Raw genomic sequence first — 15,018 nt, 5'->3', positions numbered from 1 at the left:
GGCTAGATATTATTTTTTAATTTATGGCTCCCCTGTTATTAGATTGGTTTTATCTTTACAATAAACGATCCTTATAATGGGGAAAAACTATTGGAAGGGTTGGATTTTTCTTGAAATTAATAGATTAGGAGATATCAAATAGGTGGACCGTAACCTGTGGTCTACCTGTTGCACTTGAGACTTTAGGTCCGAAAACTTCCGGAAATGGCGGCAAAAATGAGGGCAATTTTGTCAAAGAAAGTTGAATGGCAGTTTGGTAAATATCGTGAGGAAATCCAAAGAACCGCCTAAAAATATGAAAAAGCAGAGGGTGGTATTATAGGCCTGTGCCTCCAAAGAGCAAAGAGAGAGATAGAGATGCCTCCCTTTGAAAGCTCTCTCACCAAATCCGGAGATTCTTCCTCTCTTCCTCTGCTTTTTTTAGCGAAAGCTTTCCGTCTCTAAACGCTTCAAAAACCCTAATCTCCTTTCCCCAAACCCTCCGTCTCTCTCTCTCTCTCTATCTATCTCCATTTGTAATCTTTTTCTGGAAAAGAAGCGATGGCAGCCATGGCGTTCTCGGCATCGGTGTCCGAGATTCGGACGCCGTTTCTCGGCAGGAGCTTGGAGATGGCGAGCTTCCAAACCCTAGGCTGCAGAAATGCTCGCTTCGTGGAAACGGTGAGTTTTCTTGTTTATTTTGTCATTTTTTTTTTCGATTTATACGGTGAAATTTGGGATTTTGTTTGATTTTTTTTGTTCGTATAGTTGGCACTTCTGTAATTTTGGGGATTCTGGAATGCCTGCATGGAAATTCTGATTGTTGCATGGTGAATTGAATATATCGTCAAGATGCTTTTCTTTCAAAAGGATTTTGGAGTTGAAAGTTGGGTATAGATAATGTGAAGAATATGCTTCTGGCGATGTTAGGAGATGGGCTGAAAATGGTGATGGTTTTGGAATTGTTGGAAGGAGTAATGAGATCAATGCCGTCTTGTATTTGTCTTTCTTGATTTGTATCCCATACACATGAAATTGGATTTTTTGGAGAATTTGCATTCATGTGAAGATATTTAAGTGCCAGAGTTGCCTGTGTGAGTCATGGAATGGTTGATGGTGGTATGTGAGTTTTATTTGTGATATTTGATGTGGTATTTATAATTCTGTTGGCTCATATACTTGATGGAAAGTTCTGCCCATGAAAGGAGGAAAATGAAAATCTCTGCCAATTGAATTGGCACTCCACTTCTTTATGTTTAGTGCCTAGCGCATACATGAAATAGTATTATTTGATGCAATTGTTTAATATTAATGCTGCTTTTATTAAGATAGGCATGGAAATGCAGAGGCCATCCAATGAGATGCTGGTGCTGAACAAATTTGTTTCATGGGGTAGCTGTTGTTGGATTTTTGCCCCCAGTGCCTAATTTTGTTATAGTTCTTACAAGATATTAGATTAAAAACAAGAAAGAAGCAACATTTAGCGGGTGAATGTGTGTGAGGACTTCCATCCTAGTTTGTCTTTGCATCAGAATATGATGACGATAATGAAATTCTTTCTACTAGTAACAATGGTAATGACATTAGAAGTTTGCTGGTCAAGAAGAAGGAAAAAAAAAAAAAGAAAGGACAGAACAAGTACTTATGCAAAGGGAGATAAGGCTAATAATGTAGGACAATTAACCACTTGCTCTAAAAGCTCGAACTGATAGAGCATGTCAAATTAATTCCTTTATCTCGTAGCCTAGGTCCCAAATTCATAGGTTAGGTCCTTGGCCAAACCCTCTTCGTGGGCTCCAAATCCATGGGTTCCGCCTTACACGAGGCACCTGTCTTACATGGTCCCCAAATCCATGGGTTCCACGGGCTGCCCACCTCGAGTGTGCCCTTGCATCCTAGGGGCCACCCCACTCGAGCCCAGTGTGAAAATGCCCCCGCATTAGTCACCTCCAGTGAGGAGTCTCGAACACCAGACCTCCTGCTCTGATACTAATTTGATGTAGGACAATTAATCACTTGCTCTAAAAGTTTGAACTGATAGAGCATGACAATTTAATCCCTTTATCTCATAGCCAAAGCCCCAAATCCATGGGTTAGGTCCTCAGCCGAACCCTCCTCGTGGGCCCCAAATCCATGGGTTCCGCTTTACACGAGTCATGCGCCTCACACGGCCCCCAAATCTATGGGTTCTGTGGGTCGCCCACCCCGAGTGTGCCCCTGCATCCCACAAGCCACCCCACTTGAGCCCGGTATGAAAAGGCCCCTCGCCTTAGCTAAGGAGGACCAGATGAATGATAAGGAGACAATGATGTTGTGAATAAGCCATGATTATTTTATTTTATTTGAAGGCAACAAACAGAAAATTCATTAAAAGGAAAAGAGGATACAGAGAAAAGAGAACAGAAAAAAACAACAGGAGAAAAGAAAGGTGAAACTGCTGAGATAGCAGAGACGCCCTAACAACCTAAAAAACTGAAATCAAAATTAAACAGATCCCGCACATTAGTAGCCCATTCTATAACCATCTTCTTAGCCCTAGCATCCACAGAAGTAACGAGGGAAGACTTATCATTAAAACATTTATTGTTCTTTTCGGTCCAAATGGCCCACCATATGGCAAGGATAACCATGTGCCAGACGATGGACTTGAGCTTCCCAAACTTAGGCCCATGCCAAGCCGCTAGGAGGTCAGTGGTTGTTTCGGGGTTGCACCAATAGATCGAGAACCTCTGACAGATATTAGTCTATAAAGGGGAGAAGTAAGAACAATGAACCAGAAGATGGTTGACAGATTCAGCCTCCCACATACAGCACACACATATATTCGCTATATGCATGCCACGTTTGGCCAAATTGTCGACCGTGAGGATTCTATTATGACCCGTGAGCCATCCAAAACATATGAATTTTGGAGGAGCCAGATATTTCCAAATGAAAGGGTTAGCTTGGCAAGGAGAAGGCGCAGAGGGGAGGATGAAAGAATACAGGGACTTGACAGAGAATAAGCCAGACTTGTCTAATTTCCACCCAACTTCATCGGGCTGATCGCAGAGAGAAATGAGGTCATGCAGATTCGTAAGTTCGTTGATTTCTTCATCCTTCAGATTCCTGATGCATCTAATAGACCAGACGATTTGCGCCGAAGATGAGGAATAGCATTTGTTTATCCAAATGTCTTTGTCGGGGGAAAGATAATAAATCTGAGGAAATTGGAAAATCAGCGGATTTTCCCCCACCCATAGATCTTTCCAGAAACGGATAGAAGATCCGTTACCAAGAACATAGCTGCAGTTTTTGATCACCGGATTTTTAGCTGCCAGGATGCCTCTCCAAATATGTGACGCCTTGTAATACGACGAATCTTTCGGCCACCATCCGCCTGGAGAAGAGTCATATTTCCCTTTAACGATCGAGGTCCATACCGCATCTTTTTCAGTCGCAAATCTCCAAGCCCATTTCCCAAGCAAAGCAGCATTCATAATTTTCAGATTTTTAATGTTGGCACCTCCCTCCTTGAATAGTTTGCAGACTTCATTCCACTCCAGCAGGTGAAATTTCCTTTGATTCTCCTTTCTGAACCAGAGGAAGTCACTTCTTATTTTGTTGATCGTCTTCATAACTATGGCCGGGCAACGGAACAGAGACATAAAGTAGAGAGGAAGACTAGAAAGGGCAGATTTGATCAAGGTCAAATGCCCACCCAATGATAAATATCGGCATTTCCACGTCGACAAATTTTTGTGAAGCTTGCTGACAACTTTGTCCCACATATACTTAGGAGGAGGTCTAACGGCCAGGGGGAGACTAACGAAAGAATTCAGAAAAGAATCAACCTGATACCCGAGCAAATCGGCGAAAGATTGAGTCGTCAAATGGGATACTTTTATTCCTAGGATCTTCGATCTACTCATGTTGATCCTAAGACCAGACACCGCTTCAAAACAACGCAAAGTAAGAAGGAGGTTACTGATGCAGTCTGAAGAAGCAGTGGAGAACATAAGTGTGTCGTCGGCAAAGTGAATATGGGTAATGGGATTTGGTAGGCCTGACATCGTAATACCACGCAGGAGACCGTGAGCCTGCCCTCTAATCAGCATCTGGCACAATGCTTCTCCAACGATTATGAAGAGAAGGGGGGAGAGGGGATCCCCTTGGCGAATCCCTCTGGAGCTTTTAAAGAAACCCTTTGGAGATCCATTAAGGATAATGGAGAAATGAGCATAGCTGATACAAGCCTTAATCCACCTTCTCCATTTGATTCCGAAACCCAGACGAGTCAGCATGTAGAGAAGAAAATTCCAATCGACGTGATCATATGCTTTTGCAACGTCCAGCTTACAAAATATCCCTTGAGAGTTAGATTTATGACAAGAGTGGAGAACTTCGTTGGCATTGAGGATTCCATCCAAAATCTATCTACCTTTGATAAAAGTGTTCTGATGAGGGGATATGAGTCTGCCGATAACCTTTGATAGGCGAGAATATAAGACTTTCGCGAGAATTTTGTAGGGGCTCCCAACCAAACTGATCGGGCGGAATTGAGAAAAAGAGTTGGCCCCTGATACTTTTGGGATCAGAGAGATGAAAGAAGCTCCTAATCCTTTCGAGAGTCTTCCTCTGGCGTGAAATTCGTGAACAAAAGTCATAACATCATGACGAACTGCCTCCCAAAAGATCTGATAGAAGCTCATCGAGAACCCATTTGGCCCTTGGGACTTATCCCCCCCTAAGGCGTCAACAGCAGCTTTGACCTCTGTCTCTGAAAACTGGACCTCTAAAGAATCTGCAATTGACTTCTCCAAAGTGGTAAAAACTATATTATCTAGGAGAGGTCTTTTCCAATTTTCATTGGTGAGAAGGTGTTTGAAATGCGAGATGGCAATACGTTTGATCTCAGCTTTATCCTCGATTTTGTTCCCGTTATCAGAAATGCTTAGAATTGTCTTCGACGTAGGCTGCATCTTAGCCATGTTATGGAAAAACTTGGTATTTTTGTCCCCATCGGCAATCCATCTCATTCTGGATTTGATCCTCTAGGAAGCTTCATCTTCTAGAGCTATATTCGATAAATTCTGAATAATGCTAATTCTCCGGGACAGTGCTTCACTTGATAGCGGGGCAACTTCAGCCTCAACGTCAATTCGCTGTAAATTGGACAGAAGAGATTCAACTTCAGCCTATCTTTTTTGAAGAACCTGATCACGCTATGCCTTAATCTTATTTTTGAGGAGTCTGAGTTTACAGAGAAGCCTGTGTCCTGCATAACCGTCTGCCTTAAAGCTCGACCACCATTCAACAATGTTCTGACGGAGACTCTTAGATTGAAGCCACGACAAATTGAACTTGAAAGGTTTCGGACCCCAATTGTCGTCCTCCACGGAGAGAAGAATTGGACAATGATCAGACTTTGTTCTCGGAAGAGCCGTTTGCTGAAGATGAGGGAAGGACTCCATCCATTCGGGCGAAACAAGAAATCTGTCAAGACAAGTTTGAATGGAGTTAACCCGGCCATTGGTCCAAGTGAATCGGGCTCCTAGTAATGGGGATCGATCAACTGTTGATGTTGGATCTAATCAGAAAATTGGAGCATTGCAGAAGTCGATCTTCTCTTTCTAGAGTGATCTTCAGTGAATCGAGTGATGTTGAAATCGCCGACCACGCATGACGGACCTATAAAAGACTGTTTGACCCGATTCAGCTCAACCCAGAGATCATCCCTGACTACATCATTGTTAGGCCCATAAACAACAGATAAAAAACAAGTGAAAGGGGAGGACTTATCTTGAAGTTTGACAGACACCGACCAAACGCCGCAGCAGGACGAGAGAAGATCCCACTTGGACGATTTCCAAGCAAGCAGTATACCTCCCGAAGAGCCAATGGCATCTAAGGTCACCCACTTAGCATCATTCGCCTTCCATAAAGTAGAAAGCAGGCTGTCTTTGAAGATGGGAACTTTCGTCTCCTTAAGACCTATCACATTCGGCTAACATCTATTAATGGTAGCTTTAATCAGGCTCCTCTTGTGTTTGGAGCCAACACCCCTAACATTCCAAGAATTTATCTTCATTGGCTAACTGCGCTGCCCCGGATACCCTGTCTCCTGGTTTTATACGATGAGGCTGATATAAACCCAGGACTCGCTTCCAAACGTTGCAATTCGCGACTGGTGGAGATTTTGGCTAGTTGTTTTTCGGTAGAAGTACGCTTGGCCATGGGTCTCCCCCTATTCTCAATACACTGAAACAGAGCAACATAATCTTCTAAGCGATCTCCAAAGGACAAACCTAGAGATCTCCCAATCTTCCTGATGGCGTCTCTGATCCATTTCTTGTTCTGTATCTTAGCCAAAAGATCGGCCTTGTTCATTTTCGAAGGTTCTTTCTCCACCTGATTGTCAGCAATCATCTGCAAAGGTTCCGCCATTAGAATATCACTAGAAAGATTATCCTGGAATAGCGTAATCGGACCCAGTTCCGAATTGGCAACCGAAGGAGCGGAGGAAGTGGAAGGAGATGAAGGCTGAGTTTGGTATTCTGACATGCTATCTCTCCCAACTGAGTCAATTTCAGGCTCGAATGAAGGGCTTGGCTTAGAGGAGGGGATCGAGGTGAGGAGAAGGTTAGGAGTTTGCCACCCAAGCGCTGGAGAATCATGACGTATTGGGTGTACAGCGATAGTGGGGCTCGACAAGGAACTTAGGGGGAGCTGGATAATAGATAATGATGGGTCCGGGTCCAGGTGTGAGTGCCCGCTCGAGTTGAAGGAAGAGGCTTGGATAACTGACTCCTGTCCATATGTAGGATTCAGAGATGGAATAGGCACGTGTCTCTCTAAATTCGGCGAGGAGGGGGGACGTGGCAGGGCATTGAGTGCCTCTGATGCCGATTGGACGTGGGCTTCTTTAACCAGCGGAAACTCGTTACCCTCCCCCGGGTAAATGGCTGCATGCCCATTTTCTGAAACGGAGAGGTTATCAATCACGCCACGCGTCAACTGATGTCTCGAAATTGTAGGATACGCGGACGGACGAGATGTACCTGCGTCAGGCGAAGGCGGCCGACTCGACAGGGTGCCACCACGTGTCATGTAGAGGGCGAGAGAACGATCTTCTCCGTCGCAGGTGTCAGGATGGCTGGCAGGCGTTCGAGATGGTGCTCCGTAGGAGTATCTGCCTTGTGTACCTTCTTCCGGAGCAGGCTGTTGATTCTTCGTTGGCATCGACGGAAGCTCTTCTCTGATCTGCCATAGGTCACCCCACCAGGGCAGCGAAACATCCTGTGCTTCCCTAACGATTGGAAATTCCAAAGTGCGGTCGTCAACCACCACTTTAACAGATGATGGCATTGACACACCCTTCTTCCTTTGAACTCTAACCCTAATGACGCCAACTTCCTCCCCAGGTTTCGTTTTAGATCCAGCTCCAAGTATGATCCCAGATAAGCAGCGACGGAGATGAAAAATTTGTCAAACAACAATTCTAGAGGAATACCCCAAATTTGAAACCGAACGTTTTCCATGCCAAAGATGGAAAACTCTTCCCGTCTCATGACCCTGGCCACCGGACCTCTCAAGTGGAGGTGTCCTGCCATCATCAACATTTCAGGGTTAATTCCTGGGCACACCTTTACCCAGAGCTCGTTATATCCCAACGGTTTAATCTTATAGTTTCCCGGCCGGAAACCCGTCATTTCCATGATCCAGTCTTTCACTTGAGATAGTGAAGCTCCTTCCTTACAGAGGATTACCACTGTCTCCTTTAAATCGTCTGTAGCCCTTTGAAAGTGAGTCAAATTGATCGAAATAGGAACGCCTTCCGTAGGAAGGGAGGGAGAATCCGATTTGATAGCAGGAATGGCCATAGATTCGGACATAGGGGGAATGCTGTGCGGAGGAGAAGTATTGTTCAGCAGGGCCTCTTTGAAAGAGGCAGGCCCCAAGGAGATAGGATTATGATCAGGATTGGTAGGAATAGGGGAGGGGAGAGTGGGTATGTTGTTGGATTTTGGGCAATACATCTTCATATTTGTCTGGAGAGGCTTGGGAGGGGGGGTAAGATTGGGGCCGAATCTCGCTCTTTGAACCAGTAATGGACATCCGGCGAATTTCGCACCATGTAACATGTCCACCGCTCTGGCTAGCTCCATTTCAGACGACATGCGAACCAATGCAAAACCTCTATAAGCACCAGTGCTTCGGTCTCTTGGCATAACTACATCCATAACTGCACCTGCGCGGCCGAAAATCCGCTCGATATTGAGAGGAAACCAACTTCTTGGAAATCCTTTAACAAATAAGGTCGGGTATGCTATTCGATTCCTAGCAGAGGGACCCACTGTTCTCGACTCTCGACCAGGAACATTCTGCCACTCATGCTCGTTCTCTCCCACTGTTGCGGTACTAGGCGGTGTATGTATCCTTTGCTCCAATGGGTTAACGTCTCTTGCTTCCGACGATTTCCCACTCGACTTCCCGGAGTTGACAGTGGAGCAATCTCCCCACTTCGTTGGCCGTTGGCGGTCGACATTGTCTTCCACTCAAGCTTTCCTCATCCCAGAGTCTGTGAACTCATTATAGTTTGATGTACTAGTAAATTTTTTTTTTTTTTTTGTGCCTGAGCTATTTGTATAGTCTTCATAAAAGTTAAGTTTTCCAATGAGATTACTGGCCATAGGTGAGGGTGGAGTATGACCTTCATTTGTAAGGTGAGCTGCCTTCCAAAAATAAATAAATAAATCTATCAGGTGAGCTATAGCAATTAATTCTTTATCAATTGAGGTTAGGAAATGGGATTAGAGGTGTGATTTCACCACTTTATTATTATTTTTCTTATCCTTCAATTTTTTATTTTTTATTTTTATTTATTTATTTATTTTTTGTTTTGTAATTGGGTATTCAAATCCGAGGATTCGGCTTAGGTCTTGTTTGGATAGTGGGAAAAGAAAAGAAAAGAGAATGAAATTGTAATGATTATACAATGATGATTTCTTAAGATTTCTATGAGTAATGAGCACTATTGAGTCATGGATTCCCATGGATTCTATTTTTCGAGGTCTTGTTTGGTAACAAATGAACATCTCATGAAGTTCTCACTATAGTCCCTAATCTCGCCCATGAGAATTTGAAGATGGTGCTTGGGTAATGATTGCATTTTGAAATCCAATATATTCTTGTTAACCAAACGTAGTGAAATGACCCATCATAGGAAAAGTAATCCACTTTCTTCTCTTCTTTGCTTTTCTTTTCCCACTATCCAAACATGCTCGTAGGGTTAAGGAAAACAGATCATATTTGAGAGGGGTCAGGTTTGCATTATAGAATTGTATTTACAGTGAATGTGAGGTTCATTTGTGGAAAGACTAAGTGAGATTCCAATTACCATAGGCTTATTGACACCAAGGTCGGCATAGAAGCCATATTATTTGTATTGGTTATGGTTGAGTTAATGAGGCATTTATAGGAAGAGATCTTGTGGTGTACGCTGCTTGCAATTAATGGATGCATAACTTTGGTTGTCAAGAAGAGGGAGGGGGTCAATGTAAAGCTAATTCTCTAGAAGGGTGCTTTAGAATCTAAAGGTTTTAAAATCAGTCGGACTAAATTAGAGTAAATGAAATGTAATTTTAGTAATAATAGGAGTGGAAATGAGGAATTAGGTAACAATGTTGACCACAAAATACCCTAAAATGACTAATTTTTAAATCTTGGGTAGATGATTCATGATAACGGAGAGATCGAGAATGATGTTGCTCATAGAATTAGAGCTCACTGGATGATGCGGAGATGTGCCTCTGGAGTTTTATGTGATCATTGTATACTAATCAAACATGAAGGGGAAATGTTTTTGGATAGTTATAAGAGTGGCCATGTGTTATGGGACAGATTGTTGGGCAGTTAAGGAACATGTTCATGGGATTAGTGTAGCTGAAATGTAGATGTTGAGATAGATGAGTGGCAAGACGAGGAATGATGGTGCGGTCTTGGACACTTAGGAGTAGCGCCAATGGGTAAAAGACGACTTAGATGGTTTGTCTTGGTGCAATAAAGACCTCACATGTTAGGAGTGAGTTGGTTCAAGTTGAATGCTCTAAAAAGGCAAGGGAGATGCCGAAAGGACGTGGGTGGAGGTACTAAGGGAAGTTTTGATGAACTTTGGTTTTACCGAGGATATGGTCATCGATAGAGTGAAATGGCGTAATAAGATTGTGTAGCTAACCCTAATCAGTTAAGATAAGGCTTACATGATGATGATAATTGGGATTTATAGTGAAGATGGGGACATGAGTTCATGACACTTACACCTCAACTTTTTTCGTTGTGAAAAAAATAGTAAGGTTTGATAAAAGAAGGAAATAGCAAGAGTGCAAGGCAAAAAAAGGGTTATGGACATTTGAGTTCTTTGGATTGGCTCTTTTGTTTATCTTTTCGTAGAAGTTACCCTTATAAAAAAAGGCCGTGTCCATTTGTATTCCAAGAATCAACTCTCTATAACAAAAAAAAAAGAGAGGAAAAAAACAGAATAGAAAAAAGAGAGAGAGAATAAACTCTAGCTCTTCTAGGTGTGTTGTGCCAAAAATGCTTGGCTGCTTCATTATTTTTTCTCTGCGCCTTCACAATAGAGCTACTGTAATGATCAATGTATTCTGTAATGGTAATGATGGCTGTAACAACCACCACTGTTACCTTTATGATATGTGGTGTAACGGCTTTTTTGGGGGTTGTAACCAGTGTTTTAGTCTCTTTTTTATTGAAAAATTTTGAAAAACCTATATTGGCCCTGTAATGGACTATTATGGGGCCATTACGGCCTTTATAGGTGGGAGGGTAAGGGGATGTGTGTGTGTGTGTGTGTGAGAGAGAGAGAGAGAGAGAGAGAGAGAGAGAGAGAGAGAGAGAGAGAGAGAGAGAGAGAGAGAGAGAGAGAGAGAGAGAGAGAGAGAGAGAGAGAGAGAGAGAGAGAGAGAGAGAGAGAGAGAGAGAGAGAGAAAAAGAGAGAGAGAGAGAGAGAGAGAGAGAGAGAGAGAGAGAGAGAGAGAGAGAGAGAGAGAGAGAGAGAGAGAGAGAGAGAGAGAGAGAGAGGTTGTTGATTGGGTCAACTCGTTATAGGAGTTGAGCAGCAGTGTTTCAGTGGAGAGCGAAGGAGTTGAGCATCAGCTTTTTTTGCATTTTTTTCCACTTGATTTTCAATTCGTCCTTCACAGGAAGGGATGTACAAAGAAAGAGGGAGAGAGAAGGGGAGGGGAGGGACTTTTATATTAAAAAAATTGCATACCCTAACAGACCAGGCCAGGCTTTCAAACATCTACACCCAAGCCCGGCCTGGTTTTGAAATGGGCTTGATTGTTGAGCCCAACCAAGCCCAGTCCTCAGGCCTAATTCTCCAACCCAAGCCCAGCCCGAAAACCCGATGGGCCTACTTGGCCCATTGACACCCCCAGTTGTAATGGCCTTTATAGGTTATTTTTTCTGTAATGGCCGTTACGGCCTTTATGACCCTATAACGTGTAACGGTTGCCATAGTTACCTTTACGTAATGGTCTTTTGCCCTTTACGGCCTTGTAACGGCCTTTACGACACACTATGGTAATGATTTATTTATTTTTATGATTGCTAAGATTTTATAAAAAGAAGGGGGAAAAAGATATAATAGTGACTTCTAGGCTGGAATAATATAATCCACTAAAAAACGATGACCCTAAGTCTTAGACTTCTACATTCCTTGGTGCTTATCGCCCTATCCACAATTGTTAACTCCACCTTATGCACACCTTCTTTTAGTAGCTTGTCTGCCCTTTAGTTTGCGTCCGGTGCATGTGAGAGACAAAGATGGGCACACGAGCCTGACGCTCCTTCGGTAATGTTAGCAATACTCCACTAGTAGCAGTCATAAATTTGATTGCGTTACTAGAATCCCCTTCTAGTATTATCGGGCTGAAATTGCATTTAGTTGCAAGCTTAATAGCTTGAAGGAGGGTTTCGGCTTTGGCATAGTTGGAGTCATGAACACCCAAAGGGCCTGAGGACTCTGACATAACATAGCCTTAATCGCTCTTGACCAGACTGCCGAAACGAGCCGGGTCTCTGTGTGTGTGGGTGGGTGGGTGGGGGTACAAATTCAGGCCCCAGAAAATCAACTCATTCCACTTAAATGAAGTTGATGAAGTGGATACCCTTTTGGAAGCTATCTTGCTTACCTATTCCACGATAAGGCTGAAAATTTTCTTTGCAATCGTGTCCTCTGAATTACTTTCAGGCACCAGAAAATCAACTCATCCCACTTAAACGAAGTTGATGAACTGGATACCCTTTTGGAAGCTATCTTGCTTACCTATTCCACAATAAGGCTGAAAATTTTCTTTGCAATTGTGTCCTCTGAATTACTTTTGCCTTTAGATTTGCTTCTGTCTTTTTCCAGCCAAAGGCACCAAAAGCTTTGGTTGCAAATTTCCACTGCAGTCTCCTGATATGGTCTCAAGCAATAGACCATCAACCAGCAGAAAGACCACATACCGACTCTGGAATGATCCAGTGAATTCCGAACTTCGCGAAGAAAGACAACCTGGAAAAGAGCAGTGAAAGAATAGGTGGGGTATATTTTGTTCTGCATTGAAACACAGAACATCTATTAGGCAGAGAACCTATGATTTCTTAATGAGCAGAGCTAGAGATAATCGACTCTGGCTCTCCTGGCATGCCATCATCTTTTAATCTGGAATTCCTTTGACTTGTGAGTATGCTTCTGTGACTAAACTGTTTGAACCAACTATCAGGCACATTTTTTCTGCCCATTTACTGTATTTAATTGTTTGTTCTTGACTAATTATGAATGCAGACATAGAACTTATGCTGACATTATACCACTATTTAAAGATGTCCAACCATTCAAAGGTTTCCTTTTTGCGCTGTTTAAACTTTTCATTGAATCTCTTCCATTTCTTCCTTTTGGCAGAAGTGCAGTTTGGTTAGGCCATTACAATTCTCTAATGGAAGATTGACCCCACCGATGTTTAAAGAACACAGTATACCTGACTCCTCAGTTCAACGACATCATCAAGAAATGGTTTCAAAACCTGATACAAGACTGCGTATATTCTCTGGCACAGCAAATTCTTTACTTTCACAGGTTTTAATACTGATCCATTTCAGCCTGAAGATGCATTCCTATCAGAATAACAATGTGTTCTTAGGCAGTCTGTTTACATGGGCCTATTTTATTATGGTTAAGTTCATGTTTTAAAATTACAGTTTCTTGTTCAGGTCCAAAACTGGGTTATACCTTCTAAACTGGTATGACTCGTCTGGAACTGAATGAGTTGAGAATATTGGAAAATATTAAAATAAAAAACAGAAAATATAAAACTAAATAAAAATTCACAAAATTGAACCCATATTAACAAATTAGGGACCATTTCAGAAAAAATAAATAAATCACAACTTAGGGCAGACTGCGAGTTGACTCGGGAGGGACTTGCTTGAGTCGAACTACTATGCCCCATTGAGTGAACAAATGGTGCAGAATTGGAGTGAGAATATGACATGAATCAGGCAAGTTTTCCTGAGACTCGCTGATGTTGGCGAGTCGTGTACCCTTCCTCATTTGCTTTCAATTCTTGTTGCTGCAATAGTTTTTTTCTTATCTTTTCTTTTTGCTACTAGTTGATCTCAAAGTTGTAACTAATCCACATTCCAACTCCCAACTTGAGGTCCCTCTCCTTTAATGCCTTCACAAGATGGGCAAACACAATATCGGAGTTTCACATTTTGCTTCCACCTCAAGCTTTGGAATGTCTGCTGTAATCCTGGCAATTTCTGCTCCACGCTTCATAGTTCTTCTGCCGCCTTCACACGAGTTGCTGCAACGTTCCATTTCCTTTCACATGATCCACAATTCCTCCTGCAAGGTTTGTTTTGCTTGCCACAAGTGATGCCCCCCCCCCCCCCCCCCACGCACGTATGTACGAAGGAGGGCCTGCCGTCGATTTGGCTCGATGACGACATCTAGAGAGGGTCTCCTAGCTAGAAGATGAAGTTTTGACTCAAAAGAGTGGACCCGATAGTCAAGAAAATCCCATCATGGGATCTCATGATTGTGGCCCACTAGTCGTATTGATTTCATATTTTAGGTTTTGCTTATTCATGTTATTTAGAACATCGTGAACGCTTTAGATTTCTTTGTTTGGTTTTTATTTTAGTTTACTTCATCGTTAAGTAATAGGTTGCGCACATGACGCGATTTTTTGGGTATAGGGTTTTCCTATAAATAGGCACCCCTTGTAGCTCTTTTGATTAATTGAAGCTTAATAAAAATTCCCGCTTTATTTTTCTGCTCTCTTAGTGAGTTGTGGAAGAATTCAAAAGTGGGTGCGAAGCCCTCCCTTTTCGAAGGGCTAACTACGTGGTGTGAAGCCACATCTATCCCCATCCGTCCTTACTATCTCCCATCTATATATCTCATATTCTACCATCATTATTGCTTTGAATTTTTCAATTTTTTGCAGCTATTTATCCCCCTACAGCCAGTTTCCAGAATCTAGACCTGTAGAAGGGCTGAGACTTTAGCGGAGCACTACGTCTCGACCTTACGTCGGACCGTCGTCAAACTTGGAGGGATTGGAGGTCTTCCCTGGCCGACCAAGGCTTAGGTGTCACTTTGGGGAGGCGGGCTTCCATCACACGTGCGGCCAACCCACTCACGCAAGTGCGTTAGCCTCGGGTTACCATCTGCACCCAGGAGCTTTCTCCGGGTCGGGTTTTCTTCTGGTTTTCCTCTTTTCATTCTTATTTCCTAAACCCTAGCCTTAGTTTGCATTAGCCTTAATTTATTTGCCCATTTTTTTCACCCCAGGCTTCCTTGAATTGAGACTGGGGAATCCCTTGGATTAGAGACTGTTTGCTATGCATGTGTGGATGATTTTTAATTCCCTTTGAGCATCGTTTGATCCATAATTTTTATTGATCCAGCCCTAACATGTGTAGGCCTAGACCTGTGCAATTCCCCTTTACTTGAATGTTTGAACTTTTGTGTGGGATGTGAAATTA

General features: G+C 42.8%; 1 protein-coding gene across 3 annotated transcripts in view; it reads left to right on the top strand.

The window, feature by feature from the left end:
- The first annotated feature begins 321 nt into the window (after positions 1 to 321).
- LOC131222418 (ribose-phosphate pyrophosphokinase 1-like) overlaps positions 322 to 15,018 on the top strand; it is a 41,059-nt gene continuing 26,362 nt past the window's right edge. Inside the window, exons 1-2 of one of the 3 annotated variants that reach the window (XM_058217468.1) lie at positions 324 to 660; positions 12,929 to 13,102. In XM_058217468.1, coding sequence (XP_058073451.1) covers positions 541 to 660; positions 12,929 to 13,102 — 294 coding nt within the window. In that variant the 5' untranslated portion in view covers positions 324 to 540. Of the gene's footprint in view, positions 661 to 12,928; positions 13,103 to 15,018 lie in introns of all 3 variants that reach the window. The other 2 variants (XM_058217467.1, XM_058217469.1) reach the window with 2 other exon arrangements.

The sequence above is a fragment of the Magnolia sinica genome, chromosome 13 (genome assembly GCF_029962835.1).
Source record: "Magnolia sinica isolate HGM2019 chromosome 13, MsV1, whole genome shotgun sequence".
Lineage (NCBI taxonomy): Eukaryota > Viridiplantae > Streptophyta > Magnoliopsida > Magnoliales > Magnoliaceae > Magnolia > Magnolia sinica.
This window is presented reverse-complemented; position numbering and strand designations above follow the sequence as displayed.